Raw genomic sequence first — 21729 nt, forward strand, 5'->3', positions numbered from 1 at the left:
ATGTTGACAATGTCCAGTGTTTAAAGGTATCAAGAATTCCGGCTTAACTATAAAATATTTTTAATATACTGTTTGTTTAAATAAGCTACTTTACAAATTACACAAAGTTTTTTAAATAACAGTAATATATACAATCTTCTCTCTAAAGGAAAATAACCAACTTTTCAGTAAGTTTAAAATGTCCTACTTCCCAGAAGATGGCTCAATTTCCTGTCTGAGGCAAGAGATGGTAAGGGGCATTGGACCATAACACTGGGACAATTTCCTCTTATATGACAGGCAAGCCATGAAGGGGGACCTCTCTCTTCCTCTAATGACTTAGCTACAGAGCTGGGCAGAAAACTATTTTCCTGTGTCATGAACATTTTCAAGACCTCCAAAATGTTTCTGCTCCATATCTGGTCGAAACTGAGACCTTTTCAAAGTTTTATGTGGAATAGGGGGAGAGGGAAGAGAGAGAGACACCCCAGAAAAGCCAACATATCCTAGATATGCCTGATTCACTGCAGGAACATGAATATGAGTCTCCCACATCCCAGGGAGTGCCTTAGCCACTGAGCTATTGACTATTCTCAGGCGGGTGTCCCCTTATGAAATTCCATCTGGATATAAGAAACCATCTTAACAAAAGTTCCGTGAAACAGACCCTCTTTCCCTCAACAAGTTTCAGTTTCAACTAATCAGCATTTTCTGACAAAAAACATTTCATCTAAAAAGTCCTGACCAGCTCTACGTTGCTAGAGCCTTAGAAGAACAGGACTCTTCAGCCCACTTTTTAGTTCAATAACATTGCTAAGAGTATAACAGCAGAGTTAAAAAGAAATTGGAGGAAAAATATATTTGAAGAAAAAAGATTTAGTGGGGAAGCATGTGAAGATGCAGGCAATAACTGGACTTAGTTATCAATATGTATCCTCTTGTTTATTGAAATTGTGTCAGTGGGAAAAGAAAATAAATGTACAATTTTCTTGAAACTAAATTAAAAACTCAATTTTAGATCCATTTAAGTTTACCATAGACTTCAAAAATATTTTGTACACAATGTTTCTACTAGTTTCATTAACATAATGAACTCCACAATAATCACTTTTACTGACTTTAAAAGATATTCTAAGGTATTATCTCAACTCAATTACAAAGTGAGAATGAGCATGAGCAAGGCAGATATGAGTCAAATTATGGCATCAAATTCTTTAATGTTATTTTAGTGATATAATCAAATTGCTTATTTTAAAACAATAAACACTATGTATTTCTATTTTTACTGCTCATCAAATATGTTGTTTAAAATTAAGGTCTGGTAAAATACCTTGGTTATGCTTCATTGAGCTAAGAAATGCTTAAACATGCTACTATGCAATTCTAAGAGTGATCAATTTAGATTTTTGTTGGACATAATACTGAACTAAAATTATTTTTAAGTTAATAAACTATAAAAGATTCAAAACTCAGTTAAGGAATACTCACCAAGATTTAAAATTACAAATAAATACAGTTTAAAATTAAACAATATTTACTCATTTAATTACCTGCTAAAACTATATTTTGGAATTGTGGGCTTTCCTTGCTACACTTGGCCATGTCAAAACCACCTAAAACAGGAAAAGGAATTAAGAGAATGCAGATCCAAGCATTATGCTGGGTGTTTCTGATATGATCAAATGATGCAGAAGAAAAACGTGACCTTTGATAATTATAAAAAGTATCTCAATTAACCTTTAAAGTTGATCAGTCTGTTGGAAAAAACACAGTGCAATACAGGGATCAACTCCATAAACATTTCCTCCTGAGTAACTTTAGTTATCTGAGCAGCCTCAACAATTTCAGTGGGATTATGCATGCATGAAAACATCTTTATTATCAGGCCAATAGTCTGCAACACAGTCTGACCACCTCGCTGGTAATTCCATAATCCAAAAATAAATAGTGTATTTTCAGTAAAGTCATTATTTATTACAAAATTTGTTTCCTTCTAAAAGTTTGTTATGTAAGAATGTCTGTAAATAGAACAAAAAACTGTTCACAATCTTACATCAATGATATTACTGATGACCAGACAAAATGGTGCTAGGCACAATCTGAAAACCTAAATAGACATATTTGTGGACTGAAAAGAGTAACTGCATTAAAATAATTCCTCCTTCACTTACTGAACAAATCTGGTTCTGTGATCTCCTGCAACAGTTAACAACATAAGCACCTAAGAATCAATCAATGCTCTGGATTTGTGACCTTGGTGAAGGAAAAAAATCTAGCCATAACCACGACTCACTGTGTCATACACAGACAAGCATTGGCTGCTAAAACCCTTCCAGATGACCTACATGACTCGTTGAATTTAGCCATCAAAGTTGTCAATTTTGTGAAGAACAGCACTTTAAATATGAGACTTTTTGCAGCTCTTTAGGAGTGGATCATAAAATTATTTTGTTTCACATGGAGGTACGATGGCTTTCCAAAGGGAACATGCTTTTGAGATTATTCGAACTGAAAGACGTAGTGGAAATTTTCCTCAAGCAACTCCAAAAAGACGAGTTATATCGTGCGTTTACAGACCAAACATTTTAACTTTCACTGGCATACCTCGTGGACATGTTTGAATCTTTGAACAATCTCAATTTAAAGCTGCAAGGAAACAACACTGCAAACATTATAGCACACCACAATGCCATCAAAGCGTTTATGGGAAAAAATCAAGCTTTGGAAACATCGAACACAAGCTCAGATTCCTAACTTTTTGTCTTTTCCAACATTTTCATCACTAGTTGAAAATGAAAGTTTCCAAGAACTTTGTAAAGAGGATGCGAAGAACAAAACTGTGTTTCATCTGGACTGCCTTGCTGATGAATTCACCTGCTATTTTCCAGTCAACTTTTCTGGCAATCCCATTCATAAATTAGCACGTAATCCGTTCAACATTGATGTTGATTCATTGCCAGAAGTATTGCAAGCACAAGCACTTGAAATGAAATATGATTCAAGCGCGAAAGATATTTTCGAAAGCGTAAACCTCAAGGAATTTTGGATAAAATGTTTCTCAATTTACCCGAAAGTAAAGCACTACATATTATTCTTCCGTTTTCGTCGAGTACCTCTGTGAAAACAGCTTTTCAAGTTTAGTCATCATAAAAATTAAACAAAGGAATCAATGGACGTCGAAAACAATTTGCATTCCACACTTTCATCCTTCAAACCTAGGATTTCCCAACTTGTGAAGAAAACGCAGCAGCATCCTTCACATAAATTTGTTTTGTTTATGCTATTTATTTTAAATTACATTTTTATTAATTTTTTGTGCCAAGAAAAACTATTTGTGCTTATTTTTAATTTTAAATAAAAAATTTTATACCAAGTATGTGTGTTTATTTTTAATTTTATTTACGAATTTAATTTGTTAAAAGGGGGGGTCAAATGATGGTAAAAGAGAAGTGGGGGGTGTGAGGGTTTCTTGAAAATTAAAGAGGGGGCATGATGCCGAAAAGTTTGGGAACCAATGATTTACAAGATCTAGAATAAAAGACAGTCCTGGCCTTGTAAAGTTTACAATCATTGGCAAATTAATTTACATGTCCAAGACATGGAATAAAAATAGCCTTCTTGGTTTTCATATTAATAAATACCAGTAATTACCACCTGTAGTGGGCCAGCGTGGCTCCCCTCCTCCTCAGAGAGGGTCGAGCCCTGCCGGAAGCCAGAGTGGGCGGAGCTACGGAGCTCTGAGCCAGCCCCTCAAAGGATCAGGCGGCAACCCGGAACTATAAAAGCCAGCCCTCAGAGCTCAGTCAGGCCCTAGCAGCCGGAGAGATCAGACGAACCTCAGGGAGCTCGAGATTGGGAGACTCTGGCAACCCAGGGGAGCCGCCCAGACTGGCCGGAGCTTCCCCACCCCTGCTGCTAACCGGAGGAGCCGCCGGAGCTTCCCAGCCCCTGCTGCTAACCGGAGGAGCCACCAGCACTACCCTGGCCCGACTATCCCGAGCAACTCCCGGACCTACCACCCAGCCCTGGTCGCGATGAGCCTATGCTCGTGGACCCTTCAGAGGCCGACGTTAGGACCCAGGTAGGTCCCGAGGGGGAGTACAGAAGCAGCCCGGGGGCAGTCGACCCCAGTCAGGCTGCGGAGTTGCCAGAGCCTAATGTCAGTGTGTTGCAGTCAGGATCCCCACTGACTGATCAGTGGAGTGAAAGCCGCTGTTAGGGCACAGTGGAGTAGGAGGGCCTGCATCCCCCCTGATACCCCACTCCGGGGTGGCAGACTCCCCCTCTCCCTGGCCTGAGGAGGCCGATAACTGTTGCTGTTGCTCAGCCCTGACCAAAGAAAGGCCTGAACTTACTGACTCAGCGTTTGCTGCCCCGCCCTGACCTAGGGCTGGACTTTTAAAATTGTTACTGTTGCTCAGCCGTGATGAAAGGCCTGAGCTTACCGACTCAGCGTTTGCTGCCCGGCCTGACCTAGGGCTGGACCTTAATCTATTACTGGTACTACTCAGTCCTGACCCAGGCCTGAGGTTGCTGATTCTGTGTTTGCTGTCCGCCTCAGCATAGGACCCGGCGCCTCACGGCTGGTATGGCAGCCCTGCCAGAGGGCCTGAGTCCCTTGCCTGCCGGACGGACAAGCACTGCAAGGACTGCCGGGCTAGTTTCCTGGACCAACCGGAGTGGATTGGGCCAGCACGGCTCCCCTCCTCCCCCCAGAGAGGGTCGAGCCCTGGCCGCAAACGTTTACACCACCCCTCTCTCTCTCTGAGCTCTAGTGGCACAACTTAAATAGGTCTGCTCTAAAAGAAAAAAAAATCCTCAAAGTTCTGCCTGGGAATCTAAATGAGAAGTCTGGATAATTCAGCAATAGTCCAAAAAATGATTTTTATTGTGTTTGTACAGCACCTAGCACAATGATGGTCCTTGTCCCTGACTGGGGCTCCTAGGTGTTACGATAATACAAATAAATAATTAATAATAGTTTATAAGGAACCATCAAGCTGTGTAATGATAATTGGGCCTACAATATTTTCCCTAATTGTGAGCTCAACTGTAAAAAGTTTGCACTCGCCCGCCTCCGTAGAAAATGCATGAAAGATCATAAGATGTCACAAAAACTTATAACAGCAAGTGTTGATGGGAAATAGTACAAAAATAACTCAATTAGTCCAAACAAAAAAGGCTTAGTGATATAACTCAAGGCCTGTTAAGATCATGCTCAGTAATCGGAAATAGTGTGGAACCAGAAACCAGTGAACCAAAATTGGTATATTGGAAACTAGGTCTAATTGGTGGACAAAATAATGAGAGGATGGGCTATTTCACCCACCATTCCCTTAGTGGGTTCTTAAAGAGACTTTTGGGAGAAAAATTGTCTAATGGAGTGAGCTTCACCATCATGGCTGCCAAACCCACCATCTTTTGGAACCCAGGGTCTTCGTCATCCTAATCCTGAGAGTCCGGTCCTGACCAGACCATGCCAGAGAGAGGGACCCAGATGATATCGCCACCTCTACAGGCTCCAACTGAATCCCAAACACTGCCTGGGATGAAACAGGATGGGACTTTAACAATAACAGCAACAACTCCAGCTCATCTCAACTAACTTCTTCTCTTTTCCCCAAAAGGACAGTTATTACTCTCTTTAATATGATCTAAAGAGACTGTCAAACAAGGAGGTGGAGGATTTCCTTCTAAAAACTCTCCAGCTAAAGAGAAGGGGAACAAGGAATATTGTTAAAATGAAAGGCTTATTTAACAAGTACTTCACATTAAATGTTTTAAGTGTTTTTCCTTCTTTTCTAGATCTTTAATAAAAGGTTAAAAGGATTCTTAATGGTGTGTTTGCCATGTTACCAAACCCCCAAACCTTGTTTAACAGTGTTTAATGCTGGACTGTCACTGGGTTACCTTTAGCCCTTATATTCCATCTAAATTAATGTAACAGGTGTGACTGCTATCAGTTTGCCTGACTATTCAGACTGTCCAGGCTGAGGATGGAAATAAGACACTATTTTCTTTGTTCCAGTCCCCAAACCAGTTCTTGGTTTGGTTTTAACTTATGAGATCTTAATGACATGAATACTTGGGAACTCCTTTACAAAAGATTTCTTTAGGAATAGTAGCATTCTGGGGCCTCCTCTGAAAATGAAGAGGAGAGACTCTTTTATTAATATTAAGACTGTAACAGCTTGAAATATATGTCCTCATCTGTAACGAAGCATGTTACAAAGACATTCCGATTCCTACATGTCAGTGTTCATAAATACATGATGCAACAGCTCTTGCTGCCATATGACAAGCACCAAACTGATGCTCCAATGTGAACTTTTGCTATGTCAAAACAATTCATTCTAAATTAGTCTTTTAAAAATGTTCTACACCTCCTTGGGAGATATTCTCATTTAACATAAAGGCCGTATTATTACATCTTATGAAGTGATTTTTTTTAATCAATGTCTGATTAACTGAATCTAAGGAAACTAAGCTGTGACTACAACCAGACTTTTGCAACATAACTTCCTAGCAGAAGCAGCAAGTTATCATCAGGTACCTATGGGTAAATGCTTTAGATCATTGCATAAGTATTGTTGTTTGTTTGAAATAATTTTCTTTTTCGGACACACACATACAGAATTGTTTCTTGAAAAAATATTTTCAGAATTTACCACAAGACATATGGTAAATCTAAATAGATAAATAAGTCTTGAGAATATATACAAAGTGTAGTGGGAACTTTCATGCTTGCTGATCTTACTACAGCAATACTCAATGTTAAAACTGTGTATGAAGTTCCCACTAAACTTGCCAATTTTCAGTTTAAACATCTTGGTCAAGTCAAACTGCATCAGGCAAAATATTAGTACACAATCAGTCATAAAAACATTTTTAAAATTATTTCCTTGAGACGAAACATGTCACACATCAGTTACATAACACAAAATATACATTCAGTGCTGTTTCACCTCCTCAGTGAAATGTTGTTGTTCAATGGCATGCCAACATTTCAAAACCTCAACAAGCCAAACACCACCACCATCAAGATGTTATAATGGTGACTGGCAAGTAAAGTGTTAGGTTGGTCCAAACATACAGTGGAAAAGAGCAATTTTCATCTGATTTCAGGTTTTTTTTTTTAAACTAATTCAACTCTAAACCAAAAACCAAACTAAATATTACATACTTGCAAGACAATGTCTAAGGTATGTATATCCCACTAAGGGACAAACTGTGCAGACATAGCTTCACTGTAATCCCGCTGAATACATTATAAAAGCAAGCAAGATATTTGTTTGAAAATCAGCTACAGATTATGTAAACAACTGGATTTTCCAAGCTTCATTTTAGGTCCTTTTCTCTCCTTGTATACTTCAATAAATAATAATAATAATAATAATAATATAATTTTGTATAAAACATTGTGGGAGAGGAAGCTGAGAGCTGGATGAGTTTCTAGGTCAGTTACATAAAATCAAAGTAATTACCACTCACTGCAGCAATACTTCCTGGTGACAGGGGAACTAGCCACTGCAGTTCTCCAACCGCTAAAACCAGGCTAGGACATTTGTTGGCAGAACAGAAACAAAAAGCATGTTTGAAATTTGGGAGCCAACCATTATTCAACAGAAATAAAATGCTAATCTGTGTCTGCTACTATCCAAATTTAAAACCTGAAGCAGAGGCACAAGAAAATTAATTCATGTGCAATATCTATAGTTTAGTAGAAGCTAATATTTTATTTTCAAAACTTCTTTTTTAATACCCAGTAATTTTAGGGGTAAATGCTGCATCACTGCATTAAGAACATAAGGCTCATAAACAAGTAAGTTGGAGGTCTTTGCAAGGAGTAAAATGCAGGTCTGCATAAAATACTCTAACTTACTAGTATTATAAAACTTTCCATAATTATAACATAAATCATTCCTATGTTTCATCTCTACAAAGAGAATAAGTACAGCAAAAGCATCCGGTCTTTCCAACAATAAAGGAATGCAGTGCCTTTTCTAGGTCTCTGATAAAATCATTTGATGCTGTTAAATATAGAGCTATGGAGAAATCTATGATGATATATTGAGCAACCATAAGTTGCTCTCTAAGGAAAAGAGTGCATGCAGTACTTTTAAAACTCAAGTTTTTTTTTTAAATTTTGGGTGTCTATAAATACAGAATCCAGTAACATTTGAAAATACAATGAGAAGACAGATGTAGATGACAAACATTTCTATACATTTATAATGAAACATGTTCATTAGTTCTTAAAACAACAGAAGTCTTACTGAGAAAGCTGAGTTACTATGTTCTGATGGCCTGATTTGAAAGAGTGACATAATAATGAATACAGATTGCAGCCTTAGGTAACAAAAGATGTTCAGAAAGCAATACAAATTAAGAATAATCTAGTCACATCGATTAAACAGATTTTCATTCAATATTTTATGTTGAAATGAATGTATATAGTGATGAATATAAACATAAAGGTAATTTATATACTGTTAAACAGATACTTAAATTAACACTAAAATTATACAGTATTTACAATCCTATTTTCATAACTATAAACTGTATGGTCATCTTTAAACTGAACAGTAGAATTTTCATAAATATACTGTACATTTAAAGGATGAGGGTTTAGAGAACTTTGGTTTCACACATTTTGTATAAGCCAGACATTTTATATTTTTTATACAATCTGCAATATTAGAAAAATTTAACCACCTGCAGAGTATTCCAATTTTAACTTAATACAGCTGCAATATTATACTTAAGTTACCGATAAGAAGCAAACTGGTAGCTCCCTTACCTAGATATATTGTTAAAGCTGAGAAACAGATGCTGGAGGCAGGGCAAAGTATCCACATCTTTCTAGAAAGAAAGAGAAGCATAAATTCAGTAGCTGAAAGAGAACATATTTTGAACCTCTCTACTTGTCCTGATGATGAAATATACACATTTCTATTTTCTGTAACCTTGCTGCAACATCGATTTCTGTTGAACATGCAGCTCCATTTCTCTCTGGTGCAGACTCAAAGGGAGTGCTTCAGTGCAGATACGTACTCTGCAGAACAAGCTGCACCACTTGCAAGGTAAATAGCGTTAAAGAGAATGAGACTGCTGCTAACCTTTTTTAACAGGCTTTCAGGAAAGGAGCCAAGGTGCTTGCCTCAGTGTTTACGCTTCAGGGCAAGCACACTGTAATCAAACTGCATAAATATAAATTTGATTTTGTGACCATTCTGCACTAAAGTTTCAAAGTGCAAACTCATAAATTAGCTTCCAAATCGCAGTGGCTGTACTGTTAGTGAAAGACTTAAGTAAGGATTCTCTCCTATCAACCAACTCACTCTTATAATTTATATAAAAATCTACACCATATGCACTAAAAACATATAGACAGACTCTGGAGTCCAGTCTTCCAAAACCTATGTATTTTAAGAGTGTAAAATTGTTACTTGTGGTTTTACATGCCACTATAAACTTTTTTGAATACTTGAAATACTATCTAATTCAACATATTAATAAAGCAAATAAGAGCAAGCTGTATTTGCGAAATACAAATCCACATTTATTAGGGATTGAGGTTTGTCATTACTCATCCAACACACATTTATGCCATTAGGTGCATCTCCCTCCCCTGTAAAAACCCATTCTCTAACTTGCAGCTTGTGGATATGAACACATCTAGTTCAAGTGCTTGGAGACTGGTGCAGGGGCAGGCCATTTGTATTTTTCCAGTAGCTAGGCCCATATTCCCACCCGCCATCAGATTTAGTCTCAATGACTTCTAGTTGTGATTATAGTTGACATGGGCAACTATAGAGCAGGGCAAAAATATACCTAAAGGCTAGATATTAAGAGCATTGCGTGCATGGTGATTCTTACCAAATCCTCACTGTCTAACTGACCACAATACTGTGGGATGTGAAGGTATTTTCTTTGGGTAGCAGTTTGCCACAGCTACAATTATTTGCTTCTCCCTGTACAGTTGCCAACCCTACAGGACTGTCCTGGAGTCTCCAGAAATTAAAGATTAATCTTTAATTAAATATTACATCATGTGATGAAACCTCCGGGAATACATCCAACCAAAACTGGCAACCCTATCATGGGGTAGCTTGCAAGCATCACAAACATGGGTGTAAGTTTACCCTAAGTACTGTAAGGAAGTTACAGAGTAACCTGAAGTTCTGTTTCATCAATTTAGCTCATTCAGGCAGTGGCTCTATGGGATTTATCTATTAGAGTCATGGAGCAGGAGCTCCTGTGGAAAGATACACAACTTGATTTTGTTGAGGGGTCCACTGAGAGTGGGACAGGGAAAGAGAGGAGGCCAAAAGGCCCATCTGCAGGGACAAGAGCCCAGCAGGGGCGGGGTTAGGAGGGAGTTTGGCTAGAGCAGGGCAAGAGGTCCAGCTGGGGATACAGCTCAGACTAAAATTTTGGAACCGATCAGATGTCAGATGCAGTTTTCAAACAGAAAGACAGACAAAGGCCCTCAAGTTGAGCATACGGCCATACTTTGGCCAATGAGAGTCTCAGCTATCAAGAACAGTACGTTTCTAAGCCCTCACAGCATCAGAGATAAAGCCTGAGAAGAACTCTACTAAAGGCTCATAAATGAGATGGCAAAGAAAAGAAATTTAAAAATAATTGCCTTCAAATATATTATTTTAAAAATATCTCATGTGTTTGGGTGTCCAGCTCGATTTCTGAAATATTGGGGTTAGCAATATTGCTGTTTATCTAAGGTTTGAAGTTACAACAAAAGTTATAATATATTTTTATTCCATAATTACTCTGTCAAGTTATATTAGGTACTGCCACCCATGGCACTATCTGAATACAACCTATGCATAAGAAGGCTAATCCATTTTAGTACCAAAATTAAGTGATAATTCTGCAATTTTAGTCCTATATCATGATTCAACTGTAAGGAACAAAAACAAGAATGATTCTGTGCTATCGCTGGTAAAGAAAAACCAAAACTGTCCTTAAAAAGTAAAGCTGCACAAGAAATCCAAAAGGGACTAACTAATATTTAAGAAATATTCCTTTCAAAAAATAATAGCATGGATTGCAGATGTTTGGATAGTTGTCACATGGAATTGTGGGATACTTCCAGCTGACTACTGGGACCCAAGTCAAGCGGAGCTGCATCTACACTGCAAAGTAATAGGGCTCACATCCTGGGTCCCAGCTTACCTCAAGCTTGGACCTTCCAGTGCCGTAGAGTCCTGGGACCCTGGGTCCAAGCCCTATAGTAGTACAATTGCAGTGTAGATACAAGAGGGTTAGGCATGAGCCTGGGCTCAGGTGTGAGCTTATGTTGCAATGTAGACATATTTCAGAGTCCCCAAGAACTCCACATACGAATCGGTCAGTTCAGTCGAATCGGTCCACCTCCAGCCAAGTCATAAACAAACTTATCCCCTTCTGGGGTAGCAAAACTCCCATTAACCAAGTCCCAACAAACAAAAATGTTGTTCTGTCCTTCAGTGGTTCCTCTTCAACCAGCCCTCTGGGTCCTGTAACCCATCCCCTCATTGGGTTACCTCAGAGTCTTTCTGGCTCTGGAATAGAGCACTCCATCCCGAGACTGGTTCCCCTGAAGTACATTCTCAGCTCTTGCTGGGCTCCATTCCTTCCATCCTTCCCTGCTCCAGTACGGAGCACTGGGCCTCTGCCTGGTTCCCCTGGTATAGCAAACTTCCTGCAGACCATGGCTCAGAGCCTTCCACAAGAGCATGCCCACTCTCTGGGTTCCACATCAAAATAGATCTCTCAGCCTTCTTATGAGGCTATTGGAAATAAATTTCCCTAATAATTTACTAAGGTTTACCACAACTCAGTTTACACAAAAGCATTTCCTTTATTAGACCAAAGGCCACTTGGGTGTTGATTACACTCAAAATACAAATATATGCATACAGAAACTTATACGCAACATCCTAGTACAGCAGTTCTCAAACTCTGGGTCGGAACCCCAAAGTGGGTCATGACCCCATTTTAATGAGGTAGCCAGGGCCAGCATTAGATTTGCTGGGACCCAGAACTGAAGCTGAAGCCTGAGCTCCATCCCCACTCACGGTAGTGGGGCTTGGGCTGTGGCCCCTTCTCTTCCAACCTGGAGTGGCAAGGTTTGGGCTCTAGCCCCCTCTCCCTCCACCCAGGGTGGCAGGGCTCAGGCTCCGGCCCGCCTCCTGGGATCATGTGTAACTTTGTTGGAAGCAGTGGGTCATGGTGCAATGAATTTTGAGAACCCCTGTCCTAATATCAATCCAGTTATAAGTATTGGCCAAAACATACCCCTCTGGAGTCACAGCATGATGGGAGACAAAGAAACTCCCCCAAACCTTGTCTTTTATACACTATAATAAACAAGTGATATCACTGCTGGTTATCAGACCTTAGCTAAAGTCAGAGGAAATAGTTTTAAGGCTGTGTCCTGTCCTTAAACCCAGTCAAGACAAGACTTGTGGCTAAGCTGCCTTCTCAAGGTTTTCTTCTTATTTTATTTTGCCATATTTCTTCCCAATAACTGAACTAAGCATTTTTTTTAAACAACCCATATATAACCAATTATTTACTGCACCTGGTACCCAATTAAGCAAGATTTCTTTATTTCTATTACATCATCCCAAACGTTAAATAAGATAATGCTGGTATTTCAAGGGTCACAAGAAGTTTAATGCAAACAAGCTCTTCTTTCCCATGATCTCACTCTTTTTTGGTCACATGCTTTTAGACCTATCACTTATGCTAACATTCAAACTCAATTCAAAAAAACACAGTTCAGCCAGGCCCAGTTTAGGCCTATATTCCTGCAGAGGCCCGGGTGTCCATTAAGCTATCATCTGACCCCTATAATCTCACCCCCTCAAATTGGGAAACAGCTAATTAATTATGGCATAGGTAGACTGACCCTATCTCCCATTAAAAGTGCCAGTCATCCTGTGACAAAAGGTTATAGTAAAAATATAAAAATAATATACTGCATTCATTAAATAATCAACACCTTCTAGAACACAATTTCTAATACCTTTGAATTAAAAACAGGCCAAAGAAAAAGCATTTTTACTAAAATTAAAATGATCCAAGACTTGCCTGAACTGAGCATCAAGATAATTTTTCTTTAACCAAGCCAAAGTAGATTGAGAACAAGAACAGATATCACAGACACTATAGCCCAAACATGCTAATTCTTAAAAATTTAGAGTATTAACTGTCTGGCTATAATTTACAGAAACAAAAATATCTACCATACACTAGTCAATCATTTCCATGTTCTCATTGTTTCAAGGAACAAAAACAATAGTGGATAATTTGGCACACTACATGAACAGTTAGACACCTGGGAGAATCAAGAAAATATTCCTGAGGGAAAGAGAGCAGGGACTAAGCATGAAGCTGAACAGTAGTATGACACAAGAAATTTTGATTACACAATCAACATTTTTGTTACTGTCGATTTAGGGGTTTGTTTGTTTTTAATATCCTTCACTGAATGATAGAAAACAAATACATAATCAAAAACTCACAAAAAAATGCTGAGTAAAATCTTGGCACCGCTGAAGTCAATGATTAAATGCCCAGATTCATAGCAGTGCCTGAGGTAACTCAGACTTACTTTAACAAAAAAAACCCCTAGGTGCACTAAGAGTTGCAATCTACTTATAAAAGACGATCCTATCAACTTGGAAAAAAAGCAGTCAACATTCCTACAGGGAAAGCTCCATCACTCCCAAGGAGGAAGTTTTATTTGCATGTCATATCTGACCAGAGAGATGTACACAGAATTCTGCTGGCTGCACACGTTATAAAGGAGATTGAATTTAAAAGGACCAAACTTCCCATTTTCTCAACTCTCAGCTCAGCCACATAGACTAAGAGAGGGCTTTGCTATTACTATGAAGAAAAGCTAAAAAAACCAAGCAAACAAAACTGAAAATAGGAGCTGAACCCTCCATTTTCTATTCAGCAAAACTGACAGTTCACTTTTGTCAGAAAATCATATACCAGTGGTCAGATTAGTTGACATGATCTAAGACACAACTCAAGGCAAGAGCTCTAATAAAGAAGAAATTGGAGCAAGACTTACTGCGTATATTAACCTCTCTCTTTTGTTATCATGTTCCATTTCTTTCTTTCCAGGCAGGGGAAAACATTGTTCTAGGTATTTAGCAAAACAGCACTGTTTTATGCAATGTGCTCTTATTATTGTATTATGAGTCTGTTACAACTTCTTTATATTAAGGTTATGTAGTAAGAAACTGAAACAATATCTTTTGTACTAACAGATTTTTAATTATTACTCAGGTACTTTCTCACTGACAAAACGTCGGACACTGATGACCTTTTCTTTTTGAAAACATTGCTTAATGTTAAGTGAATCTGCAAAGTTTAAAATAGTATTTTTAGTTTTCTTTTAAGATCATACTGACTTTCTCTAACTGTCATATTAAAAAAAAAGAAAGGCAACTACTAAAAAAGCACTTTATATGATCAAAAGCCATGATTTTTAAATTTAGGATATAGTCAGTATATTCAGCAAAGAATCCTGTGGCACCTTATAGACTAACAGACATTTTGGAGCATGAGCTTTCATGGGTGAATACCCACTTCCTCAGATGCATGAGGACATGCATCTGAGGAAGTGGGTATTCACCCACGAAAGCTCATGCTCCAAAACGTCTGTTAGTCTATAAGGTGCCACAGGATTCTTTGCTGCTTTTACAGATCCAGACTAACACGGCTACCCTCTGATACTAGTCAGTATATTGTTTACTGTATTTTTAGATGCCTACTCAATCTATGCACCAGAATTGTATAGCTTCTTCCAAGATTTCCTCACTTCTGGCACTTCAGTTAGTATAAAGACAGCTTCACAGTTATAAACGATCATTTATATAAAATATCCATGTGTTATTTTTGGTTTCATCCATTTCACATAAAACTAAGCATAAGAGCAACAAAATCATAGGACAAATGAAAATAATATAGTTCTAGAACTGTTTAACACTAATATGGTTCAAATCATATGATAATATTACTGTATTTTGCTAACTTTTTTGTGGGGGGAGGACAACAAATATTAATTGAGTTTTATTACTTACCATGGAGGTGATTTGATTATGACGAAGGTTAAGTTCTGTCAGTGAATCCAGTCCATTAAGGTTTTCAACATAGGTTAAAAGGTTTCTGGCAAGATTTAACACTCTGAGTTCACCCAAATGATTGATATTTTCTATTTTAGCAATCTGTAAGGAGAAGTATAATTAATAGCATGCGTATTGTGCCTAGTTTGCTTAGACACCTGTTAGATACACATTTTAAAGCAATGGAGATACTAATATAATTCTACATTAGTTTTCATGTAATTTTTAATAGTTTGACATTTATGTGTTTTAGGTTGCCTTCTACTGGATTTTTAGCAGCTCACTGAAATTACACATCATCATCCAGGTTACTAATGTTTTTTTCTGGTCACAGAATGGTGCAGTCAAATCAGCAGTCCTTATTCTTTATCATCAGAGATTCTGCGTATTTCTGCTATATGGGCCAAATATGTGCTGCTTCTTAAATGTTCTGTCTGAGAGCCTTACTTCAAACCAGACTTGCAAATTCACTCACTTGCCTGAGGCAAGCATGGAGCTTCCTTGGGTTAGTGCGACCCAGGCCATTAATTTCTGCAGAATGTAAGCTTTAACTGAAAAAATAAGTCTAGAGCCCTTATGATTGTGAAGGGAACCTTAAAAAAGGTGAACAGAATGCAAAGAAGCAGTAAAATGGTAGTGAGCAGCTGCTGCTATGATATTACTGGGGCTAACTGGGGAGCTGCAATGACTGCCTCATTTGGTCTCAGAGGGAATGTCTTTGGCCAGCTGAGGGGAGAATGGAAAGTCCTGCCATTCACTGAGCTGAGTCCATTGCACCAGGCATACATGTGTTAGTGTAACTGTAGACATTGATCCGGAGATCTAGGACCGTGCTTCCTTGACAATAAACCTTCACAACTAAACCAACTCTTGTGGTCTAATTGGGCAGTTCGATCGAGGTCTGCTGTGTCAGCTATCTGTGCAAAGCTGGGACAGTGTACATCGGAAACAAACACACGCAACCAATGACTAACTACACCAGGCAGAGTTAAGGGTTCTTTAAATGTTAAATTGTTTACCGTTATATGTCTGAATTGAGAATACTGGTATGTCAGCTATTTCAGCAATTGTCCCAGGTTTTATTTCATGACAAAAAATTCTAAATGAAAATATGTACAAAGCCAATAGATGATAACCAAAACATCATTAATCAGATTAAGCATTCCCTGAACCAATTTGATTATAGTAACATGAGAAAAATAGTAACAGGCTTCTCCTCAGTGATGTATAATAGTTTAATATTAGTCTTCTCTGAAGAAACAAAAGATATTTTAGAAGCACAAGTAAAGATCAACTCTTAATATATTGGGGCACCAAAATAATAGCAAAATTCACAGTGAACATTATTGTTTAAAACTGTGTATTCAGACAGATTTGTGAAACTGAAGCCAACAGCATATGGTTAGCATAAGTACACAGCTTTCTGCAAATGGCAGTCTAGCTATAACTACAGCAAACTGCAATGCACAAGTTCTAAATGGTCCCACCTTCTACTGGTACTGCAGAAATCTGGGTTTCATCAATAATTTCTAGAGAGGTTATTTATAACTTTTCTGAGTCAAAAGCCTGTATCAACAGTAATGGAATTCCTTCTCTCCTTCCTACTACACTTTTTTTTTACATAAAGATATACATACCTGCTTTTAGCCATTATTTTATTTTTACATAATAAGTCATTGCCTTTTCATTCTAGGCCATTACAAGTATTCCCTTTAACAGATGTAAATGAAACAGATCTAACTTCCTGTAGACTATTTTCTACTGACCATAAACAAAGTAACTGATAATCAGTTTCTCAAGCTCCTTTTTTGCATTAGGTTTTAAATAAGAATGGGAAATGTTGATTTTAAATAAATGTACAAAACAATACTACCCCCGATCTTCATGTTGTTTGTTCCTGAGAATTATTGGTGAGAAAATTTGACACGTTCAAAGAGTCAAGATAAAAATGCCTTAAAAAAGATTTTTATGCAGCACATAACTCATCAATAATGGAATATCACAAAGATAGTATCAGTTTATGACAGATATTTCTTGTGTACATTCAAAAGAGGTCTCTGTTTCCTTAAAATAATGTTGCATATATTTCTTATATTTGTGTTGTTGAGCTTTCATTTAGGAAAGCATGGCATAGAATTAGATAAAGGACTACACAAAGCAATTCCAACAATAATTTTATTGTTTAAAATTAAATGATATGGTATAAAATCTATTCTATATGCAATAGGCCAAATTTTCCTGTCAGTTACACGTGTGCCAACTACATCCATTTTGATGGGGCGGCCTGGGTGTAACTGAAGGAAAGAATTTAGCCCACTATGTCTATAGCTAAAATACCTTTGGAGAGATTTAATGAAATATTGAAGAGCATACCTATCAATTTAATGAAAGGCTGTTGCTTTGTCACACAGAGGATCAGAACTAGTGTTCAGTCCCTCTCTTCACAGGGCTGCTCAGGCTTGGAAGCACATTGCTTAGAAATGAAATGTTGACCTGAATGCAGTGCTGCTGTAATCCTGTGGGTCCCAGGATATTAGCGAGACAAGGCGGGTTAGGTAATATCTTTTATTGAACCAACTTCTGATGGTGTGAGAGAGAGAGAGATGCTTTCAAACTTATACAGAGCTTTTCTTCAGGGCTGGGAAAAGTGCTCCCAGCAAAATGCTATGTGGAACAGATTGTTTAGCATAAGTAGTTAGCACATATTTTAAGGGGATCATTCAAGGTAGAGTGGCCTATTAAAACCTCTGCAGTCATCGGACAAGAGGGGGTTAGTGAGTTACAGATTGTTGTAATAAGCCATAGATCCAGTGTCTCTGTTCCGTCCTTGATTTTAGTATCTAGCAGGGTAATGAACAGAGAGACACATTGAAGCAGTAAACAGATTCATCAAGCAGGAAGGGAAATAAAGGAAACTCAAACGGGTGACAAAAAAGCCAGCAAGGAACATCATTCCACACAAACTCTTTGTCTCCTAGTGCCCAACTGGAAATGTTTTTTCAGGAAAGGGACTGAAATTATAAAAGGATAGGACTAATATCTCAAGGCACCCCTTTCTCTCTCCCTACCTATAGCATTCATGGCACTTGAAGCAACAAAGGAAGCGTTTGTTGGACTCTGGGGGGAGGGGTCCTGACCTAGACTGCTGAAAACATGTGGTTAGAGACTCTGCTTGAATCTGATATAGTTTGTTAAGTCAGGCACTAGTAGATGTCTTATCTTTTTCTCGTAACCATTTCCAACTTTTATGCCTACTACTGGTACTCACTTAAAAACTCTCTCTGTAGTTAATAAACTGGTTTTACCTATACCAGTGTGTTTTAAATTGAAGTGTTTGAAGAACTATTTGAGATAATACGCTGGCATATTGTTCCCTTTAAGGGCTTAAAATATTTTGTACTGTCCAAGAGAGGGCTGGGTATCACAGGACATACATTTTTGGTGGAAAATCTGAGACTGGGGAGGAGTGTTGGGGGGTCACCCTGCAATTTAACCAAGGCTGGTCAGAGACACAGTGTAACCCAAAGTGTGGTTGGCAGGCTGCAGTTACACACAGACACTCCGGGTGTGGCTTGCATGCTAGAAGGCTGTTTGTGAGATGCTCAGGTGGGAGCCATTTCAGTAAGGCATTGTAAAGCACCCAAGACTGCAGGCCAGGATGACATAACTGCTCATTAGTCTGGATTGTAACCTGGTATGTCACAACCCCCCCATGAACCTGCTTCAGTGGTAGTGCAACAGCAGGAAATCCTAAGCAAGAGCTTTCACTGTCACATGTCCCTGAAAAGGTGAACTGCAAAACAAGAGCACCGACACGGTTGGAGCGCTGGCAAAGGTGGTGCTTAAGCTATTGGGGAGTTGATGGGTGGCGGGGAGTCAGCACCAGCCCTGAGCGTCCAGGGGTGGCTCCAGGCCCCAGCACGCCAAGCGCGTGCTTGGGGCAGCAAGCCGCGGGGGGTGCTCTGCCGGCACCACGAAGGCGGCTGGCAGGCTGCCTTCGACGGCTTGCCTGCCGTGCTTGGGGTAGCAAAATGCCTAGAGCCACCCCTGTGGGCATCTAGGCAGTTGGGCTGCATGATCCCATTTCCATGAAAAGGTATCACAGAACTTGTACCCAGGAAGTGTGCCAGAGAGGCCAAGGAAAGAGGTACTGCTGGAACCTATTCAGACCAAGAGATGCTTAAGAACACATGGGTCTAATATGATGGGACCCAAATGCAGCAAACTGATGAGTGTCCAGCTGGGGGACCTCTACCAGGGCCATGTGTGACACTCAAGTTTACTGAAACGTCTGTAAGAAGAGCAGCAGCAATCTCTCTCATTCAGACACTAGGAATGGGATTGGCCTTTCTTCTGGGTCATTACAACATTTACAAAGGGATGAGAACTAACAACTCTTTCCCCATAGATCATAAATACCTTCATCTTCCCTTGAGTTCAACAAACACATCTGAACATCAAGCCATTATTCTCCTTCTGTCTCTGTTTGCCATTTTTAGAAAGCTACACTACACAAATACTTTCTTCTGTCAACTTTAAGTGATAAGTACTATTGTTGTTGGCAGAATTCTGGCAAACAAGATTCTCTAGTAAATAATATTCTCAGGACAAGAGTGTTTAGCAATCAGGCTCACCTTGAACATGATTCTTTGTTATGGATACTGAGCCAAGTCTTCGGAGTGAGAGAAAGGATAACTTTAAAGGGGCCATTTGTGGCTTGATCAAAGTTTTTTTGTGAGCATAAGAGAGACTTCAACCTTCCTCAACTTACAAACTTTCTGTTTATTAACAAAAACAGTGAACAACAACTAGCTTTTTATACAGTATGTTTCTCTGCCAGACAAGTTTTCACCTGACAACAATACATTGTTCAATGTCCTGGTGAGGTGAATATGCCTTAGGAATTACTAGCAATTTAAAATGCACACAGACACGAAGAGATAGGCAACAATGTGAAAAGTTCTGCTTTGTGTTCCAACTTTACTTCAACAAAGTCACTCTAGTGGAAGGTAACTGTAGTTAATGATATTAAGAAAGGAATTACTATTGGACTATAATTAATATTGCTCACCTAGGGTCTAATTCTGCATTCCTCACTGACTTAAAATCAATAGGACTCCTCACAAATTAAGGTACTAATCAACATAAGTAAGGGTGGCAGGATCAATGCCATAATAGTCATGTAGCTATTCTGACAAATATATTAGTTATTATAAATGTTTGATATTGTTGATGTGTCCAATTTGTTTGGGTTCTCTATAGCTCCATTGGATGACAAAGTGGCTCTTTGTTAAAGGTGTGGTTACAGAGGCTATGCCAACAAACGGAATTTTGTCACATATTAAAGAGACAACTTGCCAAGGTCATCAGTCATTGCAACAAAGCAAAAACAATTATTGTATTTAGTCCTACTGGAAAGATTGCATATTCAAAACTCAAATTTAATTTTGGACCATAAAGCAATACTTGACTTTGGACCCTTCTGTTTTGTTATTTTAGTTGCTGTGTTCCAGAGTCCTGGATTACTTTCTTTTAATGTTTTGAAATTTAATTCTGTGGTTGAAAGGGGATTATTATGGCATGTTTGGTTTGGAAATAGTACATTTTCAATACTAATATAAAAATCAAAGGCTACCTTAAAGAAAGATCCCAAGAATCTCAAGACGGAACAAAAATATATAGTCTTAGTTCATTAGTAAAAACAAAAACAAAAAAAACCCCACAGGCAAGATAGCAATAGAATAAGAACTAGAAAAAATACACTTTTTCATGTTATAGCAGATCTGCCTATTTTCTTACATAATGGTTTATATAATCATAAACATTTTTGTTTTAAAAGTATCCATTGATCTTTAAGCAAAATTCCCTCTTCTTCTGTGTGCATTTGTACTAAATTAAAGGAATATGGATAACACAATATTTTTAAACATATAGCTTCCTTGTGAAATTGACAAATATATTTACAAAAGTTACTGTGACTTAATATCAGACCTCACCTACTCCCAAGAGATGTAGGCAGAGAGATGTAATTCATTAATGTAATATAGTTTTACACTTTGCACACTGTCTATTCAATGAGAAACATACTGCCCTTGCAAAACAGCAGCAAGCTAAATATATCGTTTGAAGGTCCCAACCATGTAATAGCCTCATATTGACATTGTTAGTCCTTCTCAACTAGATAAGTAACACTCATTAACCTCTTCAATATGGCTTTCTCCAGTATTCCAACTCCTGGTACAAGATTTTCCCATAGCTACATAGACTTCATGTACCAGCAGCTGGATCAGGCACCATGTGCACAACACTTACTTAAGTCCCAGTAAATTTAAAGGGAATTTCACAAATATATCTGAAGAAAGAATCTGATTAGATTAACATTTTAAAGAGTTGTGTATTATTTGTTGATTTTTTAAAAATATACTTTCATTAATAATTTTCCGAATTTCCATTTTTGCTTATAACCACCTCTGCCTGCACAATTCTTTGTATCAAAGCTTAGGCTACAGATCTATATCAAAAGTTTAAAGAAAGTGTACATTTATTTGCAGCCAGAAAACAGTGTGTGCATTTGCATGCCTAACTTGCATGTGCATTT

General features: G+C 38.3%; 1 protein-coding gene across 1 annotated transcript in view; it reads right to left on the reverse strand.

Moving 5' to 3' along the window:
* The window catches only part of LRRC49 (leucine rich repeat containing 49), a 138060-nt gene that overhangs the window by 80384 nt on the left and 35947 nt on the right, over positions 1-21729 (reverse strand). Inside the window, 2 exon segments of the mRNA XM_030578382.1 lie at positions 8780-8841; positions 15090-15233. Coding sequence (XP_030434242.1) covers positions 8780-8841; positions 15090-15233 — 206 coding nt within the window.

This window comes from Gopherus evgoodei, chromosome 10, assembly GCF_007399415.2.
Source record: "Gopherus evgoodei ecotype Sinaloan lineage chromosome 10, rGopEvg1_v1.p, whole genome shotgun sequence".
In the NCBI taxonomy this organism is placed as follows: Eukaryota; Metazoa; Chordata; order Testudines; family Testudinidae; genus Gopherus; species Gopherus evgoodei.